Source organism: Arachis hypogaea, chromosome 9 (genome assembly GCF_003086295.3).
Source record: "Arachis hypogaea cultivar Tifrunner chromosome 9, arahy.Tifrunner.gnm2.J5K5, whole genome shotgun sequence".
Taxonomy (NCBI): domain Eukaryota; kingdom Viridiplantae; phylum Streptophyta; class Magnoliopsida; order Fabales; family Fabaceae; genus Arachis; species Arachis hypogaea.
The window spans coordinates 110,423,508-110,448,108 of NC_092044.1; the positions used below are offsets into that span (position 1 = coordinate 110,423,508).

General features: G+C 37.6%; 4 protein-coding genes and 1 pseudogene across 5 annotated transcripts; all 5 read right to left on the reverse strand.

Moving 5' to 3' along the window:
- Window positions 1–1,792: 1,792 nt before the first annotated feature.
- Window positions 1,793–6,872, reverse strand: LOC112711752 (acireductone dioxygenase 2). The gene is made up of 7 exons (XM_025764459.3): window positions 4,110–6,872; window positions 3,217–3,328; window positions 3,030–3,124; window positions 2,683–2,797; window positions 2,454–2,578; window positions 2,180–2,250; window positions 1,793–2,070 (listed from the first exon to the last, which is right to left on the reverse strand). Exons 1-7 carry the CDS (start codon window positions 4,125–4,127, stop codon window positions 2,004–2,006), a joined length of 603 nt encoding a protein of 200 aa, XP_025620244.1. The 5' UTR covers window positions 4,128–6,872; the 3' UTR covers window positions 1,793–2,003.
- A 6,802-nt stretch (window positions 6,873–13,674) lies between these two features.
- Window positions 13,675–14,262, reverse strand: LOC112709497 (uncharacterized; annotated as a pseudogene).
- Window positions 14,263–14,751: 489 nt separating this feature from the next.
- LOC112711753 (uncharacterized) lies at window positions 14,752–16,995 on the reverse strand. The gene is made up of 6 exons (XM_025764460.3): window positions 16,667–16,995; window positions 16,523–16,581; window positions 16,288–16,378; window positions 15,410–16,063; window positions 15,114–15,314; window positions 14,752–14,952 (listed from the first exon to the last, which is right to left on the reverse strand). The coding sequence occupies exons 1-6, from the start codon at window positions 16,772–16,774 to the stop codon at window positions 14,911–14,913; spliced, it is 1,155 nt and encodes a 384-aa protein (XP_025620245.1). The 5' UTR covers window positions 16,775–16,995; the 3' UTR covers window positions 14,752–14,910.
- Window positions 16,996–17,605: 610 nt separating this feature from the next.
- On the reverse strand, window positions 17,606–19,594 carry LOC112711754 (acireductone dioxygenase 1). Its single transcript, XM_025764461.3, has 5 exons — window positions 19,128–19,594; window positions 18,954–19,041; window positions 18,781–18,875; window positions 18,354–18,593; window positions 17,606–18,037 (listed from the first exon to the last, which is right to left on the reverse strand). Exons 1-5 carry the CDS (start codon window positions 19,137–19,139, stop codon window positions 17,909–17,911), a joined length of 564 nt encoding a protein of 187 aa, XP_025620246.1. The 5' UTR covers window positions 19,140–19,594; the 3' UTR covers window positions 17,606–17,908.
- Window positions 19,595–19,704: 110 nt separating this feature from the next.
- Window positions 19,705–24,166, reverse strand: LOC112711755 (protein TIFY 4B). Of its 2 annotated transcripts, none has more exons than XM_025764462.3 (9): window positions 23,525–24,166; window positions 23,081–23,229; window positions 22,868–22,992; window positions 21,937–22,021; window positions 21,694–21,853; window positions 21,123–21,182; window positions 20,741–20,804; window positions 20,428–20,633; window positions 19,705–20,125 (listed from the first exon to the last, which is right to left on the reverse strand). In XM_025764462.3, the coding sequence occupies exons 1-9, from the start codon at window positions 23,670–23,672 to the stop codon at window positions 20,109–20,111; spliced, it is 1,014 nt and encodes a 337-aa protein (XP_025620247.1). In that variant the 5' UTR covers window positions 23,673–24,166; the 3' UTR covers window positions 19,705–20,108. The 2 variants fall into 2 exon arrangements, with proteins under 2 accessions (XP_025620247.1, XP_025620248.1); XM_025764463.3 differs by having other exon boundaries at window positions 20,741–20,798; window positions 23,525–24,105.
- Window positions 24,167–24,601: the final 435 nt, after the last annotated feature.

The following is a 24,601-nucleotide window of genomic DNA, read 5'->3' on the forward strand; positions in this document are numbered from 1 at the left end:
TCTTTAGGTGATTAAGCTGTTGTATTGATTTGTTTAATCTTTTCTTTGGATCCAAGCATCTCATGTCCCAAAAAGGGGGAAGAAAAATGTTAAAATATTCAATTCAGCAAGATGTATCAATGTGGCATGAGATAGTTCATACAAAGAGATTACCAAGATAATATAGAATAATCATTTGCAACCTTTCTTTTTGCTCTTATGTACAGGAACCCAACGTGTGTGCCTTTCATGCATCATATGAGAAATAGCTCTGCATATATGATGTATGATATATAGTACATTAAAATATTGTATAGTTCATATACCTAAATAGTGCTTAATTTCACAATTTCTACATAAAATGAAAGCATTTACATTGATAATCAAAGTAGTGACTAGTGATGGTGGGTGGGGCTTACGGCATCTGGCTTTGCTTGTTGGCATCACTAAGAGACTAACACGTGTAATCACATGACCAATTCAAAATAATAAGAATGCTCGAGCTTAAAGAAAAGAAAATTAATTCACACATTAATTAATAGTGTTAAGTGTTAACTGTTAAGTATACACTAAGAGCCAAGTGTAGAACCGCGTCGGAAATAACCGACAGCATCAAAATTCAAAAATCAAATCAAGGCATGGAAATTGGGAAATAAAATAAATGAAATGAGAGCTTAGTGACAAGGGTCACATATCTTGCTTCTTCAAGTAATTTGGTTTGCCAAATTCAACTTTTAGATTCCAATAATTTGCCTATTGCTGTGGCCAAAGCTTGATTAGGTGTGGCATTTTACTTTAATTTAAATTATGATCATATACTAGTAAGACTTCAAAACTCACATAACCATCACCTTCCGATCTTAACCTCGTTCTAATCACGCAATGTTTAAAATAAACCTGTATTTGAGAAAAAAAAAGTTCTAAAAAACATAGGACAAATGTAAGACCAAAATCTGAGATCCACAAAAGAATAATTGACTTAAATTTTGTTAACTTATATCGAACTTAGGAACCGGAGTGTTTAAATCTAAATCGATTCAAATTAAACTATTTATTTAATTTAATCCAAATTAAAAATTGATTGAAACTGCCTTAATTTAAATTTGATTAAATTATATTTTTGATAAATTATATGAATTGGATCGAATTTTAAATTTACTTTTTAAAAACGATTTAATTTAATCCTAACCATATAATGTAATATAATATTATTTTATTATTATATTTAAAATTTTATCTATAATATATTTAATTTGTTATACATTTTTGTATATTTGTGAATATTTTATGAATTCAAAAATAAAATTTATTTATTTTAACCGATTGATAATTTTATTTCTATTACTATGTTATTATTGATTTTTTAAAATATTATTAAAACTTGTTATGTCATTATTAGTTATTTAAGATTTAATATTTAAACTTGTTTATGTGTGTATATATATATAATTTATAAAAGCACAAATCCAATCCCATTTGAACTACTTGAAATTGAATCGAATCATCTAAAAAATTTATTCAATTCAAACCATATCACATCTAAAATTAGTATTTAGAATGAATAAATTTTTAACACAAAATGATCCAAACCGCACCGCAAACACCCATACCTACAAATATCATAATCACACTTCTCTTACTTTGTGTGGATAAAAATATCACTTTTTTTGGTCTTCAAAATATATCACAGTATGATTGCATGAACGACATAGACATAACTATGTAAGTTTCTCAAATTAATTTATCATTTCTAAAATGGATTCACTGTGAAAAGATCTTTTACCCTAAAAACATAAAACCTAAACACATATAGTAGCAATAATGATACGAATATTAAGTAGGATAGATATTGTAAATACAATGGCATGTATACAAGTTTTCAGGGATACTCAAACAAACCATAACATACAACGGCAGACCATCATTTTAAGAAACCCATTATTAGTATTATTTATTTATTTATTTTTCCAAACCCCTGTACTTTTAGTAGCATAAAACCGTATCCTATTAGGCAGAACAAGATCTCAGGCAGCAGCATCAACAGCATTATTAGCAACATCCTTTTCCACAAAAGTCTTGATATATTGCCCTCTGCACATTGAAATTACATATCATATATTAAGAAAAATAATGAGGTTTGACGTATAAATCCTTTGATTTTCCCACGGGTCAGTGTACTTCATAAGTAACAGTTTAATACCTTGCTGGGAGATGATCGTGTGGACGATTGTATGGAGTCCAAACTGGTTCACCAACAAAAAATCGCAAAGCCTGTATATTTTACAATCAGGTAAGGAACAATAACAGGTTAAGGAAAGCAGCAAATCATCATATTAATTCTTAAGAGATGTACAAGAATACAACTATCAAAGAGTTTAGCAATCAGATACTTCTTTCTCCGAATAAGTCTAAATACACATCACAAGAACATAAGAAAAAAGTGCCTTCCAGAAAGAGCACAGGACAATCAGTACCTTAATGTAGTTGCTCTCATCTAGTGTAAAGCGATGATAAATTCCAGCAGGTAAGATGATCAGTCCTCCTTTCTTCACCCATACACGAATCCAAGCATCATTACGATCCCTCACATCAAAGTACCCTAGGTGAAAAAGTAAACATTTAGGCTTTAGCAATGCAACATGGTGAAGAAAGTCACTAGGTATTGACAGGGAACAACGAAAAACAAAAGAAAATTGCTCCTACCACTTCCAGCAACACAATAGCGGATCTCCTCGTCGGTGTGAAGATGCTCTTCAAAGAAGCTTTTGATCTTCTCTTCATAATTTGGCAATTTCTCTGGGCAGACCTCACAGACATCCTGCAGAAAATGTGCCTCAAGTCAATATGTGAAATAGGCATTAAAATACAGCAAGAATTTCAAGATGCACATGTTTGACATGACCCGTGCATTATTTAGATGACCATAAAGTCATGTTTTTGCATTTTGTTCATTCTTATTTGCATATAGTTATTTGTTTTGAGTTTAGGAGTTAGTTCTAAATGAGAGTGTGGCACATGAAATAGGGGAAATGAACATCGGCGTAACAAACCATGTAGGAGTAACCGCGTTCTTCACGAATCTTTTTCAGCTCTGGATCTGTTTCATAGTTATCAGCATCTAACCTCCAGCTAAGCACTCCAAGTTCTGCAATGTTAACATAATAAAGCCAAATATGTGAGTGTAAACCGTGATACCATAAAAAGTCCTCAATGACACAACTATAACTGGTAGCCTACCACCAAGTTTGTCCATCGAGACAAACTCCTTGGGTTCTTTGTGATGGGGAAGTCTTTGATCTTCATTACTATCATCCATGTACCATGCCTGAATGACTTCCTCTCGGGGATCCTGCAAAAAATAACATTTCAAAAATGATTCCTCTTGATCTCTCAATGACTCTGAATGAGTAAGAAAACTTGAAACCGTGGAAATAGTAGACATCAGAATGCATGTTTCAAATAGATAATTGGCTTAATATATGTAAACATAAACAACACCCAATCACAGCCATAATAACAAAGGAAACAAGCTCCCAATTCTTGCATCCATCATCCCAACCCATTATCTACCGACACCTGTATCAAACCTGCCTCACCGCTTATGTAGTGAAAGTGATAAGTAACATCTAGGGTTTATTACTTCAAGCAATATCTTTTGTGTTCCATTTAATCAATAAACTCTGAGGTTAAAGTTCACAGAATAATTTAAGATCAACAATTGGTCATAGGCATGTCGATGACAGAACAAGTGCGTCAAAATTCCAGTATGAATGTTCATGGTAAATTCCATAGCAACAAAACCACATGGATATAAGTGATCAAATTCTAGGCAGCAACTAAAAAATAAAAACAAAAATAGTAGTCGCTCTCTATAGCCGTGTAACCTTGTTCAATCCATAAATTTTCTGGTAACAACCATGGGGAAAAAAGAGAAATGATTCCAACATAAGCTTAAAATATGATAAAGAATCAATTGGAATGTAGTCAGGTTTAAATTGAAACAACTCAGTATCCCGGGTTAAAAATATATATAGAAAAAATAAAAAAAAAAACTAAGAAAGAAATTGACGAAGTTATGAGGGAGAAATCAAAGAGGAGAAGCTAATAAGAGAAAAGGAAGAAGAAAGTACCTTGCCGGAGGAAACCATGACGATAGCTGTGTTGAGTTGCTGCTTTGATTTCTAATTTCTTGATTGGGGTTTCAGTTCTGTTCTGTTATTTGTGGCACACTCTTTTTTAACCCCTCGGTCTTTATATTTGTTTGTTAAATACAGATGGATATATTTTAATAGGAATAAAAATAATATATGTTATTTAATTTATTTATAATTTATAATTTATATTTTAATATATCGTTTATATTAATAATTAATTTTGCTATATATCAAACATAGTTGTAAATAAATTATAGAAAAGTATAAGTAGATAATAAAAATACTAAACAATGTGAATATGAATGTATCGAATGTTCATTTTACTAGGTGTACGGATGGTTATTCTAATATTAAAATTTAGGTGGATAATTTGGAGATATAATATGTTTTGATTTGATTGGTGATTGTTCATGTTGTTCAAAAAAATTATTGGTTACTTTGCATTACCCATAAATTATTTGGTGACTAACTTTCATTTATATTTTATATAAAAAAAGATGTCAAATATTCCTCTCATTTCTTTTCAACCATAGATGTGATATATATAACTCATTCGCTTTAGATTTTCTATTTTAATTGTTCAATGGGTATAAGATTAATCGGTAACATTAGAGAGATTATAAATTTTATTTCATGATTTCGTACATATAAAATTTCAAAAAAAAAGTGATAGTCTCTAGCGGATTGGCACCAGAAACCATGGCTATATACCTTTTGATACATCCGTGCACTAGAGCAGCCGAGTTATAGCGATTTCGGGCTAGGTGCCATCAGAGTGGGAGAGCTATACGTCGGCCAGGACTGAACACTGCGTCAGAAATACCTACAAAAGATACCCCGACGTTCAAGTCAATAATAAGTTTCAGTGAGTATATCAAATAAACATGAAACTGAGAGAAGAACCCAATCCTTAGCCGAGAATATGAGTTCGGCTTTATAGACGTTGTTTTATCCGTTTGCTGTAGATAAGTCCGAGTTTGTAGGTTGGTTATCGTATTCTGTTTTGGTGATCAGATTTATTGAGCACATTTCTTATTTTCAAATAAGTGGGTCCGATCTTATTTGTTTATGTTCCAAGCTTTTTGGGCAGCCAGGTATGTGGTGACGTATCATAGCCCCCAAGCTTGCCTTGGTTTGGACAGAACAAAGGCGAGCTTTTTCTTCGATCATGTCATATACCTCGGCCAAGGATTCGTTTTTGCGTCTGTGTCCTTCAGCCCCCAAGCTCAGCTTAGTTCTGTGCGTGGATTTGAAACGTTTGCTGCATTTAATGCTTGCTTTGCTCTTTGTGCTTTAATGAGTGATTGATTTGATTTGTGCTGCGAATTTCAAGATGCCCCTGACCATGTGATTGGTTGAGTTTTGATCGTGGGCTTTTTTGATGGCTCGAATTGGAACATAACGCTTCATACGTAACTGCTCTAGTCACTATGTAATAAACGTGTTTGCAACCTTTGGTTTTTTGTATTTGGGGATTCTACGTTTTGAAAAAAAATGAGCAAAAAAGGTGAGTGTTGATTCACGTCTCTGCTCCTTCTTTCTTTCTTATTTTGGTTTCCTTTACTTTGTTTCATGGAAGAGGAAAAGGCTGGTGTTGGTGAGAGTGACCTCTATGGCTGGATTGATGCTAAGGTTAGGGGTTATGTTTCGCAATTTAGTGATAGGGAGTCAGTTGATGTGCTAGGTTCTAATGCATGGGTTAGGAGTGGTAGTGGTATTAGGATAGAAATACTTCCCTATGATAGTGGTGATCGTGTCTTCCACCGTCGCGATGATTGGGCCTTTTTCTACATGTATAGCTGCTTGTTTATTGAGTTAGGAATTAGGCTTCCCTTTACTGATTTTGAATGTGGCGTTCTTTACTGGTTGAACTGTGCTCCTAGTCAGCTTCATCCTAACTCGTGGGGGGGTTTGTGAGAGCTTTCGAGATTTTGATGGATTTCCTTAATCATCCTCCGTTTCTTAGGCTCTTTTTCTCGTTATTCCAGGCTAAAGGGGTTGGTCGTGGGGAATGGGTTTAATCTGAGCAGTTATCCTCGTCTTGCTATCTTTGGTCTTTATAAATCTTCTTTTAAAGATTTTAAGACCATGTTTGTTAAGGTTAGGAGCATGCCCGAGGAGTTTCCCTTCTACCTAAACGAGTACCTTATGGAGAAATTCCCTTTGTCGTGGTGTCCTGAGCCGATGCAAGTTTTGGAAGTGGATGATAGGTTGGTTAATGACTAGATTATAATGGAGTTTTTGTTTGAGATGTTGGATCCGAAAGGGCTGTTGTTCGTATCTGAGATGTTGAAATGGGATACCGATAGGCAAGTTGTTCTGAATTACCTAGGTAATTTATTTTTTGTTGCTTTGTTGTTGTGTTTCGTTTGGTTTGTTTTGATGTTGCCGGTTTTTGTGTAGGTGACAAGGCTCCTACTATCACTACTGCCGGGCTGAAGTCATTTTTTAATCAGCGGAAAAAAGGGGAGAAAGAAGGATCAACTACGAATGTCGAGAAGGGTCCTGCGTTTCAACCTGATCCGACCTACAAGCCGAAGCGAAAAAGGGGTCATGTGAAAGGGAAAATTGTTGAGACTTTTTTGGAGAAAGGGGATTCGTCTATGGAGCTTCAGATGGTGGAATCGGCGTATGAGTCTCAAAAAAAAGTTGCACTTGTTATCTAGGGGACATGTATACTCGGTCTCTGTGGGGTAAACTGTATCCCTTTTCTGTTATGACTGATGAGCTTTGCTGCTTTCCTGGTGACATGAAGATGATTAATGAAGTCGGACATGTTGGGATGAGTCGTTTCTTGTAGGTGAGGAATTAAATTTGCTTTATTGTTTGTAATTTATGCTGTTTGACTCTCTGTCTTTGTTGTAGGTGATTGGTGCGCGAATTGTGGCTGTCGGAAGGGCCCAAGAACTTGCTTTCAAGAAGGAGCGCAAGGTCGCCTTGGATGTTGCCGGGTTATCCTCGGCTGTACAAGAGAAAGAGAAAACCATTTCTGAGTTATCTTCCTCTCTGAGTTTGAAGGAGACGGAGCTTGTTGAGGAGAGACGTCTTTAACTTACTTCTGCTGAACAAGTTAAGACTATTAAGGATGAGAATGATCGTTTGGAGTCAAGGATTAAGGAGTTAGAGAATGAGGTTTACGACGCCTTTGCGCAAGGCTTTGATCGAGCCGTGTCTTAGGTGAAGGTGTTATTTCCTGAGTCTGATGTTACAAAGCTAGATGCGACTAAGGTGGTTGTCAATGACGAACTTATAGATGATGAGGCTGCTGCTGGAGATGATAGCGAGGAGTCCAGCATTGGTGATAAGGCAGACTAGGCTTTTTCATTTATGTTTCATTTTGTAAACTTATGTATGGCTCTTTGGCCTTGGACATGTGTTTAGCTCTGTTTATTTTGCATTTTGGATATTCCTGAGTATTATGCTCGGCTTATGTTTGTTGGTTTCCGAGTATGAAGCTCGGTTTGTTTTGACTGTTAGCTTTTTTATTATAAGATATGTTAGCTATCAGGATTATGATAATCCAAATGGTTTGTTTGCAATAGTAATGACTTTTGTACAATGATTTGTGGCGTCCGGTCTCGTTAAAACCCTCTTCGAGTAAAACCCATGTAGTTTGGAAAAAACCTTCGAAGGGGAAAAAGAGCACCTTCATCCGCGGATTTATAGTATGTATTATAATTGATATTTCCTTAGTGAGGAAACATTCCATGTTCCTAGAACTTGATCTCCTCTTAGGGTTTCTAGCTTATAAGCCCCCTTACCGAGATTCTTAAATACTCGGAGCAATCCCTCCTAATTTGCTGCTAATTTTCCATGTGCTGGAGGTTTCTGTGCTTCTTCTGTTCGTCTGAGTACGAGATATCCCTCATTGAAGGATCTGTGAGTCACTCTTTTGTTGTGTCTTTGTTCTATGAACTTTTTCATAGCTCGTTGCCTTATGCCTGATATGTCTCTTTCTTCTTCCACGAGGTCTAGCTCGGTTGTTCGAGCTTGCAAGTTGTTTTGTTGATTGTAAAACTCGGTCCTTATCGTTGGGATGCTGACCTCCACTGGGATTAGTGCTTCTGCACCATATACCAGCTTGAAAGGAGTTTCTCCTGTAGCAGATTGGATTGTAGTATTGTAACTCCATAAGATTTATGGAATGAGGTTGGCCCACTCGCCCTTGGCCTCACCGAGCTTTTTCTTTAAACCCTGCAAGATAATTCTATTAGCTTATTCAACTTGCCTGTTGGTTTACGGGTGCTCGACTGAGCTGAAATAATGTGTAATGTTGAAATTTGTTAGGAAAGAAGCGAGTTTATGGTCTGTAAATTGTCTCCCGTTATTCAAGATTATCTCTCTCGGGATGCCATACCTACATATGATATTTTTCCATATGAAAGATCTCACCTTTTCTGCCGTTATGTGTGCTACTGGTTGTGCTTCTATCCACTTAGAGAAATAGTCTATTGATATTAGAAGGAACTTTACCTGGCCTGACGCTTTCAGAAAAGATCCGAGGATGTCCAGTCCCCACCTATCGAAAGGCTAGCATACCTCTATAGTGTCAAGCTTTTCGGCTGAGATTCCTGAAACGGTGGCGTGCTTTTGACAATTGTCCTATGCCTTGACTTTTGAAATACAATCTCTTTTGATCGTTGGCCAGTAGTACCCTGTTTGTAATATTTTGGCGGCCAGTTCTCGGCCCCCGACGTGGTTTCCACAAACCCCTTCATGGGTTTCTGCCATAACTTCTTTGGCCTCATCCTTGCTGATGCATTTGAGGAGTGGTTGGGAGTGTCCTCGTCTGTACAGGGTGTTTCCTACCACTATGTAGAAGCTTGCCCTTCTTCGGAAGAGCGGTAAGTTTGGTTCCTCGTTTGGTACGGCGCCTGTATTAATGTAATCGAGTAAAGGTGTTCACCAATCATGTACCTGCATGATGCTTAAAATTATATCCTGCTCAAAACTCGGCTTATCAAGTGTTAGTTGGGACAGCACTGGTGTGTTTTCCGTTTGCCTTGTTGTGGCTAATTTGGATAACACATCGGCTCTGGTGTTTTGTTTTTGGTTTACATGGATAATATCAAATTTACCGAATTTTGAGATAAGATCCTTCGTTATGAGCTAATATTTCTCTAAAAAATGATCTTTTATCTGGTACTCGCCCTTGATTCGATGCACTACTAGTGAAGAGTCACAATAAACTGTTATCCGAGGTATCTTTAGCTGTTGCGCAAGTTTCAGTCTTTGCTAGTATAGCCTCATATTCCGCTTGGTTATTACTTGCGTTGAAGCATAATTGTAGTGATTGCTCGGCTATTACTTTGTCTCCCTCCTTTAGCAATATCCCTGCTCCACTGCCTTCTCTGTTTGATGCTCCATCTACATGTATACTCCAACTGGCTCCTGTATGTTGTGTTTCATTAGTCATCTCTGATACAAAGTCGGCAAGTACTTGTGATTTCAGAGTTTTCCTTGATTCATACTGAATGTCGAACTCGGAGAGTTCGACGGAGCACTTGATTAATCGTCTAGCAAGCTTGGGTCTGGTTAATATCTGCCTTAGGGGTTGGTTTGTACGTACTATTATTGTGACTCTGGATGTAGTGTTGTAATCTCCTTGCCGAGGTGATTAATGCCAGCGCCAGCTGTTCTATTTTCGGGTACCTTGTTTTTGTTGGTTGTAATACCCTACTAATGAAGTATACTGGGCTTTGCGTTTTTCCTGTTTCAATCACTAGAACCGAGCTTATAGCATGGTTAGATTCTAATAAGTATAAATGCAATGGTTTACCTATTTCTGGTCTCTGGAGTATTGAGGGTGATGTTAAGAGCTGTTTGAGCTCCATAAAAGAATTTTCACATTCCTCTATCCATGTGAATTTCTTATTCTTAGAGAATGTTTGGAAGAAATGATAAGATCGGTTTGTCACTGCATGTAGGAAGCGTGACAGGGCGGCTACTCTTCCTGCCAACTGTTGGACCTCTTTTATTGTCTTCGAGCTTGCCATGTTCAGTATTGGATTGTATTTTTCTGGGTTTGCTTCGATCCCTCGTGAAGTGAGCATGAAGCCAAGGAATTTTTCTCTTTGAACTCCAAAGGCGCATTTATCTGAGTTGAGCCTCATATTGTATGCTCAGACTTGATTGAAGACTTCTAACAAGTCGTCGCAATGTGAACCTTGTTCAGGCATTTTTGCTACTATATCATCTACATAAATTTTCATATTCCGACCTATTTGTTGTCGAAAGACCTTATCCATTAGTCTTTGATATGTCGCCCCTGCATTCTTTAAACCAAAAGACATCACCTTGTAACAAAAATTTTCATGTTCTGTTATAAAAGCTGTTTTTCTTTGGTTCTCTGGGTGCATTAGGATCTGGTTGTAACCAGAGTATGCATCCATAAAACTTAAGCTTTTGAAACCAGAAGCATTATCTACTAATTTATCATGCAAGGTAATGGGTAAGCATCTTTAGGGCAAGCTTTATTTAAATTTGTAAAGTCGACGCACATGCGCTATTTACCTGAGTTTTTCCTTACCATTACCACATTTGAAAGCCATGTGGTGAAGCGGATCTCTCTGATGAAACCTATGTTGAAGAGTTTTTTGGTTTCTTCTAGTGCTGCTTGTTTTTTCTCTTCTTCGAGGTTTCTTTTCTTTTGTGCCACTGGTCGGATTGCCTTGTCAATTGCTAACTTGTGGCAGATAACTTCTGGACTTATTTCAGGCATGTCATCTGGCGTCCATGTAAATAGATCGGTGTTCTGCTGCAGTATTTCTATGAGTTTTGTTCGTTCTTCCCCCTCCAGTGCTTCTCCGATGTGTGTGTACTGCTTTTCATTGGCTGTTAGTGTTACTCGGTGGAGATTGTCCATTGGCTGTGGTCTTTTGCTGAAATCCTCCCTTGGATCAAGCTCGGATAATGTTAAGATCTCGGCAGTATTGTGGATTGCTTGGACTTACGGCCGAGCTGTTTGTTTTGTCTGGCTTTGCTTTAGACTGGCATTGTAGCATTGCCGAGCTTCTTGGTGATCGGTATACATTTTTGCTATCCTGTTTTCCTGCACAGGAAACTTAACACGCAGGTGTAAAGTAGACACTACTGCCCTGAATATATTCAAGGCAGGTCTTCCGATGATAATATTATAAGGGGTATAACAGTCTACTATTAAATATTGGATATCAATGGATTTTGACATAGGGTCTTCTCCCATTGTTGTCTTTAACCATATGTATCCTATGATGGGGACCCTTTTTCCAGAGAACCCAATCAGCTCTCCAGAGAAAGGTTGCATTGTTTTTTCTAATAACTTCATCTTTTTGAAAGTAGAATAATATAAAACATCAGCGCTACTACCTGGGTCTCGTAGTGTCTTTCTTACCAACAGTTCCCCGACTTGAATGGAGATTATTACCGGGTCATCAAGGTTAAGGCTTGCCGAATGCCAACTTAAAGTCTGATTGATTGAATGATATCGTGACGTCTAGGTCCTCTTCTTTCTTTGGGTGCAGTGTTCCTTCGATTGCCAACATTGCTCTGTAGCTTCGTTTTCTGGCCAACGTTGTTTCACCTCCACCTGCGTAGCCTCCTGATATGTGGTTGATGATCCCTCTTAGCGGGTTAGGTATTGTCTGTTTCCCTTTGTCCTTATCTGTTGGCGCTTGTTGGTGTTCATCCATATCCGAGCTGGTTGCTTTGGTTTTACGTCATTCGACGTATTTGTCTAGGAGTCCTTGGCGTGCCAGTCATTCGAGCAGGTCTTTGGCGACGATGCAGTCGTCGGTAGTATGTCTGAACTTTCAATGAAAGGCGCAATGTTTGCTTCTATCCACGAACCTTTGATCCTGGTAACTTCCTGTCCGGGCTGGTGGTTTTACTATTTTGGCGTTGAGAATCTCCTTGATGATGTTCTCCCTTTTGGTGTTGAACCTAGTGTAAGTGTTGAATTTGGATGTGAGTTTGAAGGGCTTCTTCGACCCCTTATTGATTGGTGGTCTGAAAATTTTTTTTATCATCTCTTCTGTGTGGTTGTTTGTCTGTTTTTTGGGCTTCACGGAGCTCTTCAATCTCCATCTGACCTGCAGCCCTTTCTCGGAATTCTTCTAGGGTCTTTGGTTTAGTTACTGCAATCGTCTCTCGGAATTTTCCCGGATCCAAGTCTTGGATCTCCATGGTTGCTTTAGCGAACCGAGTCATTAGTCCTTCAGGCTTTCGTGTTGCCCTTACTTGATGGTGCCTAGATAGTCTGACCCGTGCACATATTTTGGTGATGCAGCAAAGTGATCGATGAAAGACCTCGCCAGCCCCTCAAAGGGGGAAATTGAACCTGCAGATAGCTTAGAAAACCAGAGTAATGCAGCACCGTCAAGATAAGTAGGAAAAGCTCGGCAGAGCACAGGTTCATTGTTAGCACCGTTAAAAAATATCATAGATTGAAATTTCTTAACATGAGCCCGGGGGTCACCGAACCCCTTGTATGGCTCAAGGGCGGTGGGTAATACGAAATTTTTCGGCATCTAGAAGTTGGTGATCTCCTCGGAAAAAGGGTTGTCCAAAGTCAACTTTTCTTTCGGCGGGCTGATGTTCAGGGGATCTGTGTTGCCCTGAACCGAGCTTTTGGAGCTTCCTTCCTCGAGTTTTCCATTGTTATGGGCGGACAGTTCAGCTATCCTCCGTACTTCTGCCTGTAGCTCGGCAATCTGTGCTAGGAGCTCTGTCTGCGTTAGTTGTGGGACCCCGTTATCGGCCATGTTTGGTGATTGGGAACCATGCAAAATAAAGTAGAAAACTAGGCGAAGAAAATAGTGGGTTAGATCAGGGCCCCACGGGGGCGCCAAGTGATACGTCCGTGCACTAGGGCAGCCGAGTTATAGTAATTCTGGGCTGGGTGCCGTCATAGTGGGAAAGCTATATGTCAGCCAGGACTGAACACCGCGGCGGGAATACCTACAAAAGATACTCTGACGCTCAAGTCAATAATAAGTTTCAGTGAGTATATCAAATAAACATGAAACTGAGAGAAGAACCTGATCCTTAGCCGAGAATATGAGTTCGGCTTTATAGACGTTGTTTCACCTGTTTGTTGTGGATAAGTCCGAGTTTGTAGGTTAGTTATCGTATTCTGTTTTAGTGATCAAATTTGTTGAGCACGTTTCTTATTTTCAAATAAGTGGGCCCGATCTTATTTGTTTATGTTCCGAACTTTTTGGGCAGCCGAGGTATGTGAGGTATGTGGTGACGTATCACCTTTCATTTGAGTCTCTAATGCCATTGATATTTCCTGCCAAATATGAAGAAAAAGGTAGGTGTTAGGAGAAACCCAAATTTTAAATGATCTAATATATTGATTGGAAGTTGAAACCGTTAAAATTGCAAGTGTGAAGTGTATGAAATTAATCCCACATTAAAAAAAATAAGGAAGAGTAAGGAGTTTATAAGATAAAAAACTTAATATCTTAAGGTTTTGAGTTGGATGTGGTGTGATAGTGTCACTAATAAAGCATTAAGAGTTTCTATAATGATAGAGAGTATATCAGCCAGGTACACTAATTCAGATATTGCTAAGCTCTGTGAAGGATTGGATCACAGGAGCAGTAGAAGCAAATGCAGAATTGCGTGTAGTACAAGCTTCAATTTGGTCACCATCTCTGAAGGGTCCATACCAATGCTCAAAGAATATTCTAATACTCCGCATCGTCATCTTTGCAATTGAATTATCAACAATATTGAGAAGCTGAATAATAATCCTAATCCGAGACTGAAAATCTTGTGGACTGACCTAGCAATACTCCAACTCTAACAATTTATCCTTCTTTTGCCACACAGCAACATAACATCCGGAAGATTCATAAGCAAAGGCAGCAAGTCCAGTATTAGTCCCTCCCACTCTGATCTCAACCGTGCTGTAACGCGTAGCAGCGTCGCATCCGGTGGTGGGATTCAAGTGAATTGATTTGTATTCGGTGAGCAAGGGTGGGGCATTTAGTCTGCCAATCGAATAGTTGAACCTGCCAATCTTGGTATGCTTGAGGCACAAGAAACTTGGCAGTTCAATTGGCTTGCCTTGGTTACTAAATTCTGCTCCAAATCCATTCCATTCACCAGAGACTCTTTCCGCAAACTGTGACCACACTTCCATGCTTTATAATGTATAATTTTATATCAATGCTAAACAACAAATAGGTAATAGTAGAATTCATCCGTTATCTAAGGATACAAGAACTAAATGCAGCAAAAGCACCAAAAAATGTTTATGTGATATAACTTGACATGGAAAAGGAATATTGAAATGAAATGAGAGGTGGCTGAGATTATTATGGAATGCAAAAAATGGGATGCACCTGGTGAGGGGGTAAGAAGCATCAAGCATAGAGGGCGGGTTAGGGGGAAACGACGTCGTTGAGTCGAAGGATAAGAATATGAAGAGGAAGAGGAGATGTTTTTTTTTAATATTAGAATGTGCACATTTTGTTGTGGTAGAACGGCTATTGGAGGATCACGCTCTCCTCCGTTGATAATCTAGTAATGATTTAGGTTCATTTGAAATTAATGTTAACAATTAGTAATTTAACAGAGTTAACCTTAAGTTAAAGTTTGACTAGTTTGTCCTTTTATGGTAGGTCGGTAGTTTGTTCCTTCAAAAATTCAAAGTATCGTTGTTTATCATTTATATCCATCCCATGGTATACTTTTTATATAGTAAAGTCAAATTCTTTCTACAAATTGGTCGTCTATAAAAATGAATGCCACTTTGTAACATATCAACCAAAATGGATCACCACCATGGTTATATCTCTTCTGCTTTAGTTTCTAATGCCAATGAGATTTCCTGTCCAAGATAAAGTGAAGAGAAGAGTGGATGTCAGAATACATACAAGTTTGATAACAAGAAACAAAAAATTCATTTTCAGGGCTGCCAAATTTCCTAAGCTCTTTAAATATTGTTGTTGAAAAATCACTAAAATATATATATTACACTTTACAACTTGCCTTGAGCTTAGCAGTGCTTGAGAATATGCAGCTTGATGTAATTGCGCGGCCATGATCGGAGATCCATCCCACTTCACTCAAAGTTCCACCATCATTGCTTTCTCTCAATGAACACCAGAGCTTCTTGGGAAGTAACATGTTGTTATCTCCATCTCTGACAGAGTTCAACACTTGATCATCTAAAAGCGGCCGAAAGCTCCCCTGAAGTTAAATAGAAAGGAGTTGCCAATGAAGCCAACAAAACATCAGGCATCAAAAGGGTACAAACTAAACTACAAACAGATCCTTGCACTCACAGTGTTCGAATCATCGAAAGTTGCAATAGCTTTAGATCCCTGCCAGACACCAGTAACTTCTGAAGCAGTCAATGGAGCAGTAGCAGCAAATGCAGAATCACGGATAGCACAACCTCCAAGTTGGTCACCATTTCTAAATGGTCCATACCACTGCTCACAAAATACTCTTATACTTTGCAGAACCATCTTTGTATTATCTGATACATTTATGTGCTGAATGATCCTAACCCGAGACTCACAATCTTGTGGACTGATCAAGCAGTACTCCAACTCTAACAAGCCATCTTTCTTGTCCCACAAGGCAACATAAGAACCACTGGATTGGTAAGCAAAGGCAGTGATTCCAGTATCGGCTCCTCCAACTTTCCTTTCATCTATGCTGTAACGCGTAGCAGCATCAGCCTCACAACCAACAGTTGGTAGTAACTGAATGGACTTGTATTCGAGAACTCGATCTCCCGGTTCAGCAAGAGTAGGACACTGAGTCTGCCAGTCAAATACTTTAACCTCCCACTCTCTGTATGCTTCCGGTACCACAGTCTCAGGCAATTCAACCGGTTTCCCTTCATTGCTAAAATCAGCACCAAATCCATCCCATTCACCAGAAACTCTCTTGGCAAATTGTGACCACACTTCCATACCGTTGTCATGTACCTTGAGAGAAGTTGAACAGCCAAATTGGTACACAAACTATCTAATTTGCAGGAATACCAAAAGATAAAGACAACATAAATTTGAGTAACCATGGATATATGTTTATATCCATTATAACAGCATCAGGTCAGGTAATCAGTAATTAGTGATTAGTAGTTACAGAATAACAATCAGCAACAAAGTTTGATTAAGAACACAAAAGTTGAAAGATTCAGCCCAGTTACTTGTTTGGAGTCTTCCTTGGGCAGATCAAGCTGGACAGTATCTTTTACTGCTTGCTTGGCATCTTGATTGACTGCACATATCAAAGTTGTCCTGTTTTAGATTGAAACACGCTAATTCACTATCCACAGTTTCAGCAAGGTGGAAAACACCTATGTTTTTGGACACAATATAGTCTACATACATTTAACATTTTCACCTTTCCAATTTGACTCCCAAAAAACAAAAACCACATACCTTTTGGTCCTCCAACTGGGAAAACGCCCAAAGTTCCAATTTTGCAGCAGTAAAGAACCCTGAATTAGAGAAAAGATGCATCTTTTAAGCATAATCATAATCACTAAGAATAAGGAGGAGGAGGGAGGGAGAGAAATGAAGTACCTGGAAATGGGTAGAAGAAGAAGAAGACGAGATGGGGGAAGGACGTGGTTGATGAAGGGATGGAGGAGGATAGGAGGAAGTGGTGGTTGTGACAGAGAATGCTGCCATTGGTGATTGGTGGTTGGACGGAGGTTACACAGCCTCTGCTACTAGCCGCCTTATAGTGACCCTTCATATCCACCAAGATACTATATTCTCTTTTTTATTCTTATTCATAAAACCATTAAATTAATTTTCATCCAACCAAAAATGCCACTAAATAAGATCCACTGGAAAATCTTTCACATAATCCATAGCCTTTCTATGCCAAGTTTGGTACTTGGAATTTGAAGTTGTATATGGCTCTATGCCTATATATACCAAGCAATTTTAAATTTTTAAGACATTATGTAAATTCGTTCTCTACTTACTACTATTAAATTAAATATTAACTTATTTTAAATAAGATTTATAAATCATTTAATGGTAGATAGATACGAATTGATATAATGTTTCACAATAATGAATGAAAGTAAATTCTTACTTAAATTCTTTTAGTTGAAAAGATTATTTAATTATGTCGAAAGTAACTTTATACCATTGGTTGAACAGTTAATCCTTGATATAGTTAATAGTTTGTAGTATCACTAGTATGTATGGTATCTGATAATGTATGGCATCTCGTTTACATTTCGTTTCTACTAACACTGTAGGATTATTTGTGTTTATTTATCTTAGTTTCTTTTTATTTAAAGGAAAAGGAATAGTCAATGAGGAAGTTGAAGTCCCTTCTATGTTATTGAACTGCTAAAATTTGTTGTCCCTTTTGGAGTGTAAGTGGGACAACATAATACTTTTCCTCTAAACTTATCGAATTATTGGTTCACTTGTTCTCATGCAACACATCACAGTGAGGTTCTAAAACGGGAGCAGAGTTTCACCAAGTTTCTCAAGTATGAATTTGCCATTCAAAGGACACATGATGATTTAATTAACCCACTGAAACACGAATATTACAGCAGCTTTACACAGACAAAAACTAGGAGCAAGTGATTAAGCGAAGACATATTACAATATGCTCTTTAACTAGTTTAAGACATCAAGCTTGATGTGTTATTGGTTCATAAACAAGTCTTTTTCTCTTGGCTAAAACTTTACAATAATATACCAACAACCATTCCAAGTTCCAACACTAGCTTTTTGTAACATCAGCTAGAAGCCTAGAAGACATGCGTGCTAATTTATATCATCAGTGCAGGGAGCCTAATGAGCTGCAACCGGCACGCCGGGTTTCTCGGTCAGGCTCTTGATGTATTCCTTTCTAGCAGGGTTGTCCTCTTGAGGTCGATTATATGCAGTCCATACCGGCTCCCCCATAAACAACCTCATTAACTGTGTACACAAACAAATACAAATCAGCACAATATAGCAACTAATAATCAACCAAGAAATGTTTGTTGCAACTTTATTCTATTCAAACTAACTTCAAATTGCATCATGAATCTTTACATTAAGGATTGCTCACATGAAGATGTCTTCATATGATAATGATAACTAAGATGTTGATACAACTTATATTAAACAGTTTAGTCAAACATGTCAAGCTATCTAATAGTTTTCGTCTATAATCTTCGCATAAGACATCTTCATGGGAGTAGTCAGCCTGCATTAAAGTGATGATTGTGATTAGCGCGACGGACTTTCATACCTTCACATAGTTACTAGTGTCTAGAGTGAACCGATGGTAGATTCCAGCAGGTAAAATGATGAGATCACCGGCCTTAATCCAAATGCGAATCCAGCGATCGTCCTTGTCCCGGACATCAAAGTAGCCGCTCCCTTCCAAACAATAACGAATCTCTTCATCCTGATGAATGTGCTCGGTGTAGAAGTTCTTCAACTTCTCTTCATAATTTTCCACTTTTTCTGGGCATAAATCAAGTATATCCTGCAGCATAATCAAGTCAATTCAGACAGACAGTGAACCCAGATACAGAAGAAATTCCCATGTACAAAGAAACACTATTTTGATATTCACAGAACATTAAAAACTTTTTTTTTTCATGTAATTGTATGAATAAAGAATGAATAAATAAAAAATGTACTGAAATTAGAGAAAGATAGTAGAGTATTACCATGTAATTGTATCCCCTGGTTTCTCTGATTTTGTTCAATTCCTGATCATCCTCATAGATATTGGGATTAAGCTTCCAGTACAAGACTCCTAATTCTGCAATTAAAATTCGTTAGTTTGATTGCATGGGATGTGAGAAAGAAGCAAAAGCAGAGGAAAGAAATTAAAGGGGACCTGATAATTGGTTTAAGGAAACAGAATGTTTGGGGTTGGTTTGGTGAGGAAGCCTTGGATCCTCATTGCTATCGTCCATGAACCATGCCTGCAACAGTATTTATATTATATTAATTATATTATTGATTATTGATAACAAAGTAATCGATTGAACCAAAGAGTAACAAAACTCACCTCAATCGCCATGACCTGACAGCAACAACGTTGTAGATGAGTGGCTTATTACTTGATTCTGGTGGAAGCCTCAGCGACCATATGTCATTTATTTATAGAACATGGAAATTAGGAAACAAATTATAATTATAATTATAAGCCCGAATATTTTATTTAGTGGTGTGTATAGTTTTGTAATTTTTGTTTTCCACCACCCATGAGAAATAATCTGCTTGTTTGTTTCTGCTGGCTTGTAAAATATGGCTTCCAATTTCTATTCTTTAACTTGATCTTTTCTTCATTTTAAATGGCTGAGAGCATTTCAAAGTGGCAGAATATCAAGTTTCATATCACAAGATAAAATAAAAGCAGGCCATATATTACTGCTACTTATGTAGTCGATAATACAAACAAAATACGTAATTTTGTTTGCACCAAGATAGTTAATAATGCATAAAAGCAAATTTTTCTAAGCACGTCTAAATATGTGAATTTTGTATTTATTTTATTTATTTTAAAAATACAGTTAATTGTGGTTCTATCACTAAATAAAACTAAAATATCACTTTATCAGAGAAGAGAAAAAGACCACTTGGGCTGGCACAAAAGCTATTAACAATTAACAAGGCAGCACAAATTTACACATCATATGTTCCGGGGAAAATGGCTGCTCCTGGCTCTACATTTTAAATCAGAAAACATCAAATACGAAATTCTGGAAGGGCGAAATTAGATGGCTGAAAATTACAAAATTGATCAGGTAAGAGGGACACGTCTATCCTAAACAAAAAACATTGATCGTCTAGCATTTTTTTTCTTTTTTTTGGGTACAGTGTCTAGCAGTTAAAGAAACTAAAATTGACCACTCTATGGGCAGCCCAATTCTTGCACAACAGGGTTCGTGCTCAGGCTCCTACAGGCTATGGTCTCTTCTCTTCAGTTATATAATGATGTGATCATCTGAATCACAACTCTGCACAATCTATCTAGTCTCCTTGAGTTTTAGCATTCTTGAACATCTGCAATGACAGAATCAACATAAATTAATGACAACCTTTTCAGCAACCAAGCATTAATGCTGAGTGGTTCATCACCAAATCTTTGCTTGGTTTACCATTTACTTTTTCATCACCGGCATAATATTATTTATTATCCTTGAAACCAGTCCCTTATTATTAACATTTCCTTAATGGGTAACCATCTTATCAGATAATCACTAAATATCAATATCAATAAGCACGATAAACTGATCGTTATGCTTGAAAGGTTCAATGTCATGTATATTGTTTATTAAAGGTATAAAGAAAAGATGGCAACTGACCTTTGTCATTGAGATCAATGGGAAGGCCAACTTTTAGCGGGTTGTCAGCCGAGCCACTGAAAGCAAGAGGCGGTCTAGGCTGTGGTGGGGAGCATGTGCTACTTCGGCTTGAATTGCCATTTGAGGTCTGGATTTTCGGTGGAAGCAAATACATCTCCAAGTTAGATGACGTTACCCCAGGCAATTTCTTGCCCTTCAATCTTCCCCTGCCAACAAAGGCAGAATAAATTAATGGGTTGTCACTAAAAATGAATAACACAATGGATGCAATTGAAATTAATGAAAAGAAATTATAGTTCAGTATTGCTGATACCTGTCTTTTCGCTTTTCACGATATCGTTGCAATGAAACTTGTCTGCTTGCCTGACCATCTAGATCTTGTCAAACAAAAGCAAGCAAAAACAATATTTAGGGTCTTAGAATTTGAGGTGTGAGCATGGACATGTGCTGTAATGCTGTTAGTTACATGAAATGTCTTCCTTCATACACATACCAATGTAGTAGATCAAATAAACAAAAATTCACTTTATCTTGTTCCATTACTCTTCAACATACAAAGGACACAAACTTCTAGCCAGGTAAACTAATATTGCCTAAACGCGTAAATGGGTAGCAATCTCATGGATTTGAAATTGGGTAATTCAATTTCAAAGCAGTTATAGAAGGCTTCAAAAATTCTGAAGACATATCCATACCAGCATCACGAGCTATGATTCCCTTCTCCCTGTAATGCAGAGGATATTCCATCATCTTATCTGTGGTAATTTGGAAAAACCAATGATTTGGTTGTCAATATCACAAAATGTAAATCTTAACATCTTTAATTTAATACAAAGCTAATCCAGGCTACCATAATTTTAAACTAGTCAAAGAAATTGAAACTTGTCCATTAAGAAGAGACAATGGCTCAGTAGCTGTAATTCTAAAATAGGCTTCAGATTGAATTTGGGCATCAGAATTATGATAGCATGACACACTCTTAAGAGAAACAATAAATGATATTGAATAGGTCAATTAAAAAGGCCTGCAAAATAACACCTCAAAACCTACTGGCTTGAACTCATTTGTGGTTTCTTCCCTCACTAAAGCACATCATTAGTGTTATATATCCTAGCTAAAATCACTTTTTGCATCTGATTTTTAGATCAAATGATGCATTCATTGAAGAAATTCCAGAAAATGATGCAATATCATCAAAGAAAAGTAATCCTACCGCCTCATGGAATTAATAGTGAATTAGAGCAGTCTTTGTACTAAATTTTCTACCTGCTTGAGCAACCTGCACCATTGTTGTATCAACAGGAACTGGGACATCCTTATCCAATGGTATGTGACAAGGAGAAACCCAGACTGTTGTATTTCTGTTTACAGGATCCTCCTGAGCAAATTGGACTGGACTTGCTGCAAGTTGCATGATAGCCTGTGCCTGCAAATCAAATTTGGCTCCATTGGAATGTGCAATTTGTTTGGATTTAAGGCCAGGCATTATACTAGAACATCATTACCTACCTTATCAGGTGAGACTCCATCATAGACATTCACCTTACCACAGTAGAATATCGTCATTTGCCCAACTCCGCTAGTTGCACATGCTCTATGACCATATTAATAAGTAATTAAGAACTTGAATCAGCAACACTAAAGGAATATTGGCATGTCTCCAATCATGCATACTTTATGTAAAATTTATTAAATCTTAGTTATTTCACATTTTAATTCTTAAGTAGTTGGTTCACTTTCTTGTGAAAAGTAATGTATGATGAAACTTGTGTTACAGTTTGCCACTATCCTGGATTCCTGGGTATAAAACTATAAATAGTACCAAAAAACAGTTTATCAATAAATCAACACTTAAAAGTAAAATCAGGAATGATGGTCAACAAAAGCATCAACGCAACACAACAAGTATGGAATGACGATTTTATTGGAGTTATGGGAATATCTAGATATGGCAGTAGCAGGTATGCAATTCATATGGTCGCTTGAGTTGATATCCATATGCTTACAAAATATAGCATTATCAAACCGTTGTCCCCCTCCTAATCCTGCTTAAAGAAAAAGTCCACATGATACAACCCAGAAACATCCAACACAACAATCGACCCTAAGCCATTAAATGACCTAGCTGAAATCGGGATCCTCGCACATAACTCATAAATACATCTAACAGTTTAAACTATCATTCATACTTAAATGGATGCAGACAAAATCTCTGTATACAAATGGCAGCAAAAGCACTCAGTTTCCTTACTGCTTCGCTAACAGGCAAATCACCGAACACATGAAGAAACAAACCAATGAAACGGATCACTTCTCCAAGCTAATACTGAAGTTGAACATCTATACAAATACTCTACCATGCTAAACATTTTCACCCAGAAATGCATCATGAATGATCTGGTTAACACGATGAGACACAAAAGAAAAAGGAGAAACAAACCTGGGGCTGACAACGTTGGTGTCATTGGTTTCAGTGGGTTTTTCGGGAGACGACGCAGATTTCTGAATGTCATCGGCAGCATGAAGAGCCGGATCTTCAGCGGGCGGAGCATCGTTCAAATCCCCCTAACACAGCAGTCCATGTCATATTCTCGGGAACCAAACAAAAAGGAAGAAAAAGCAAAAAGGTGTTGGGGGAAAAAGCGACACTCACTTGAGGCTGAGGCGGAGGCCGAGGTGGAGAGGTAGAATGGAGGGTGGGAACGACGGCGGGGGCGTCGTCGTTGGAGGGCTCGAGCAGCGCCTTCAGGGAAATGACCTGCTGAATTGCCTGCGATTTGTTCCACGAAGGCCTGCGCATCCCTGTACGGACACGTGTCCTTTTTTAAATTGTTAAAATTAAAATATTCCGTTCATCCATCCATCCATCCCAACAACAATAATTATTTTATTTAATTGCATTTCGAATGCAACGAAACACACAAAAATAGTAGCATTAACTTTGGTAAGAGAGAAGATATTTTGCACAAAAATTAAAAATAAGGGAAGATTTGGAAGCAGTTGCATCGGTTATTTTTGAGTGGCGGAAATGGTGGAGGACAAAAGGGGAATTTTGCGCACAGAGAGAGAGAGAGAGAGAGAGAGGGGGGGGGGAAACCTTTTTCTTTGAGGAATCTGCGACAGTCTTCGCGAGTGAGTTGGGAAATGTCATCTTCGGTGAGCTGGTGAAGGGGCTTGTCGAGGATAGACCTGAAGGTGGCGGTGGCAGTGGCGGTGGCTGTGGCTGTGGGCCCTGCGCCGTTCATCGCTTGCCGCTCCTCCTCCTCCTTCTCCTCCTTACCATATAAATTAATTGACAGATGACTCCTCTTGCTGCTCTGTTTCTGAGTAGTAAGAAATTAAGAAGAAAAAGGAGAGAGAATGAGTGGTGGGTGATAAGTAGTGGGTATAGCAAGCAGTAGGAGCAGCAGTGAGAGTGAGAGTGAGAGTGATGAGTGCGAAGAGAAGTGAAGAAGAGAAGAAAACAAGAGAAAGGGGCAAAGAAAGAGGGACTACTGAGGAAGGAGTTGATGAGAGAAAGGGTGGGGGGGGCTTTGCTCTTTTGCAACTTGGGGTGAACCCTAAGCTGCCACGTATGCTCTCCTCTTCATTATTAAGTTCCCTAATCCCCTCCAACTCTCTTTTTAATCACCTCTACACCCTCTTCTTTTTTTTTTCACTTCTTCCTAGCCTAATCTCACTTCACTATTTCTTCTCTTTTGGTTTTTTAAGTCTTTTAAGAGTTAAGACTTCATTATCTGTATGGTGTATCGACAGAAATACAACACTAAAATAGTTTCAATAATCTACCTCCAATATAGTACTACTTTTTATAAAACATCATAATCATTTATTTGTTACAAGAAGTAAATAATATTACTAAATTCTGTGTCTCTTTTTATAGATCATTTTGGTTTTGTTGAATGCATAATTATAAGGATTTTTTATTTTAATAAATAAAATAAATATAATATTTACGAAAAATAAATATATTTTAGAGAATTAGTTCTATAGACTTAATTTAGAATTCTATCCGTTTGTGCTAGGTTGGTATTAGTTTAGAACTCTGTCTGTACTATATTCTTAGTACTTATAAATTTAATGTTATTGTAGTATAATACTGTTTAGATTAATAAATTTTGATATTTTTATTTTATTAAAAATTTTAGACTTTATTTTGTTGTATTATATTATT

What these genes read in the sequence shown, in the direction of transcription:
- LOC112711755 (XM_025764462.3), bottom strand. Translation starts at nt 23,672, where the DNA reads ATGAACGGCGCAGGGCCCACAGCCACAGCCACCGCCACTGCCACCGCC. An exon ending in GGCCTCCGCCTCAGCCTCAA is followed by an intron (nt 22,993 to 23,080) that starts GTGAGTGTCGCT and finishes CTGCTGTGTTAG; the next exon opens with GGGGATTTGAACGATGCTCC. An exon ending in CGTGAAAAGCGAAAAGACAG is followed by an intron (nt 20,634 to 20,740) that starts GTATCAGCAATA and finishes CTTTGTTGGCAG; the next exon opens with GGGAAGATTGAAGGGCAAGA.
- LOC112711754 (XM_025764461.3), bottom strand. An exon ending in CCAGGGGATACAATTACATG is followed by an intron (nt 18,594 to 18,780) that starts GTAATACTCTAC and finishes ATTATGCTGCAG; the next exon opens with GATATACTTGATTTATGCCC. An exon ending in ACACTAGTAACTATGTGAAG is followed by an intron (nt 18,038 to 18,353) that starts GTATGAAAGTCC and finishes TTGTGTACACAG; the next exon opens with TTAATGAGGTTGTTTATGGG.
- LOC112711752 (XM_025764459.3), bottom strand. An exon ending in AACGCGGTTACTCCTACATG is followed by an intron (nt 2,798 to 3,029) that starts GTTTGTTACGCC and finishes CATTTTCTGCAG; the next exon opens with GATGTCTGTGAGGTCTGCCC. An exon ending in CACGATCATCTCCCAGCAAG is followed by an intron (nt 2,071 to 2,179) that starts GTATTAAACTGT and finishes TTCAATGTGCAG; the next exon opens with AGGGCAATATATCAAGACTT.
- LOC112711753 (XM_025764460.3), bottom strand. Translation starts at nt 16,774, where the DNA reads ATGGCAGCATTCTCTGTCACAACCACCACTTCCTCCTATCCTCCTCCA. An exon ending in CTTTCGATGATTCGAACACT is followed by an intron (nt 15,315 to 15,409) that starts GTGAGTGCAAGG and finishes ATTTAACTTCAG; the next exon opens with GGGAGCTTTCGGCCGCTTTT. An exon ending in CAAGCACTGCTAAGCTCAAG is followed by an intron (nt 14,953 to 15,113) that starts GCAAGTTGTAAA and finishes TATCTTGGACAG; the next exon opens with GAAATCTCATTGGCATTAGA.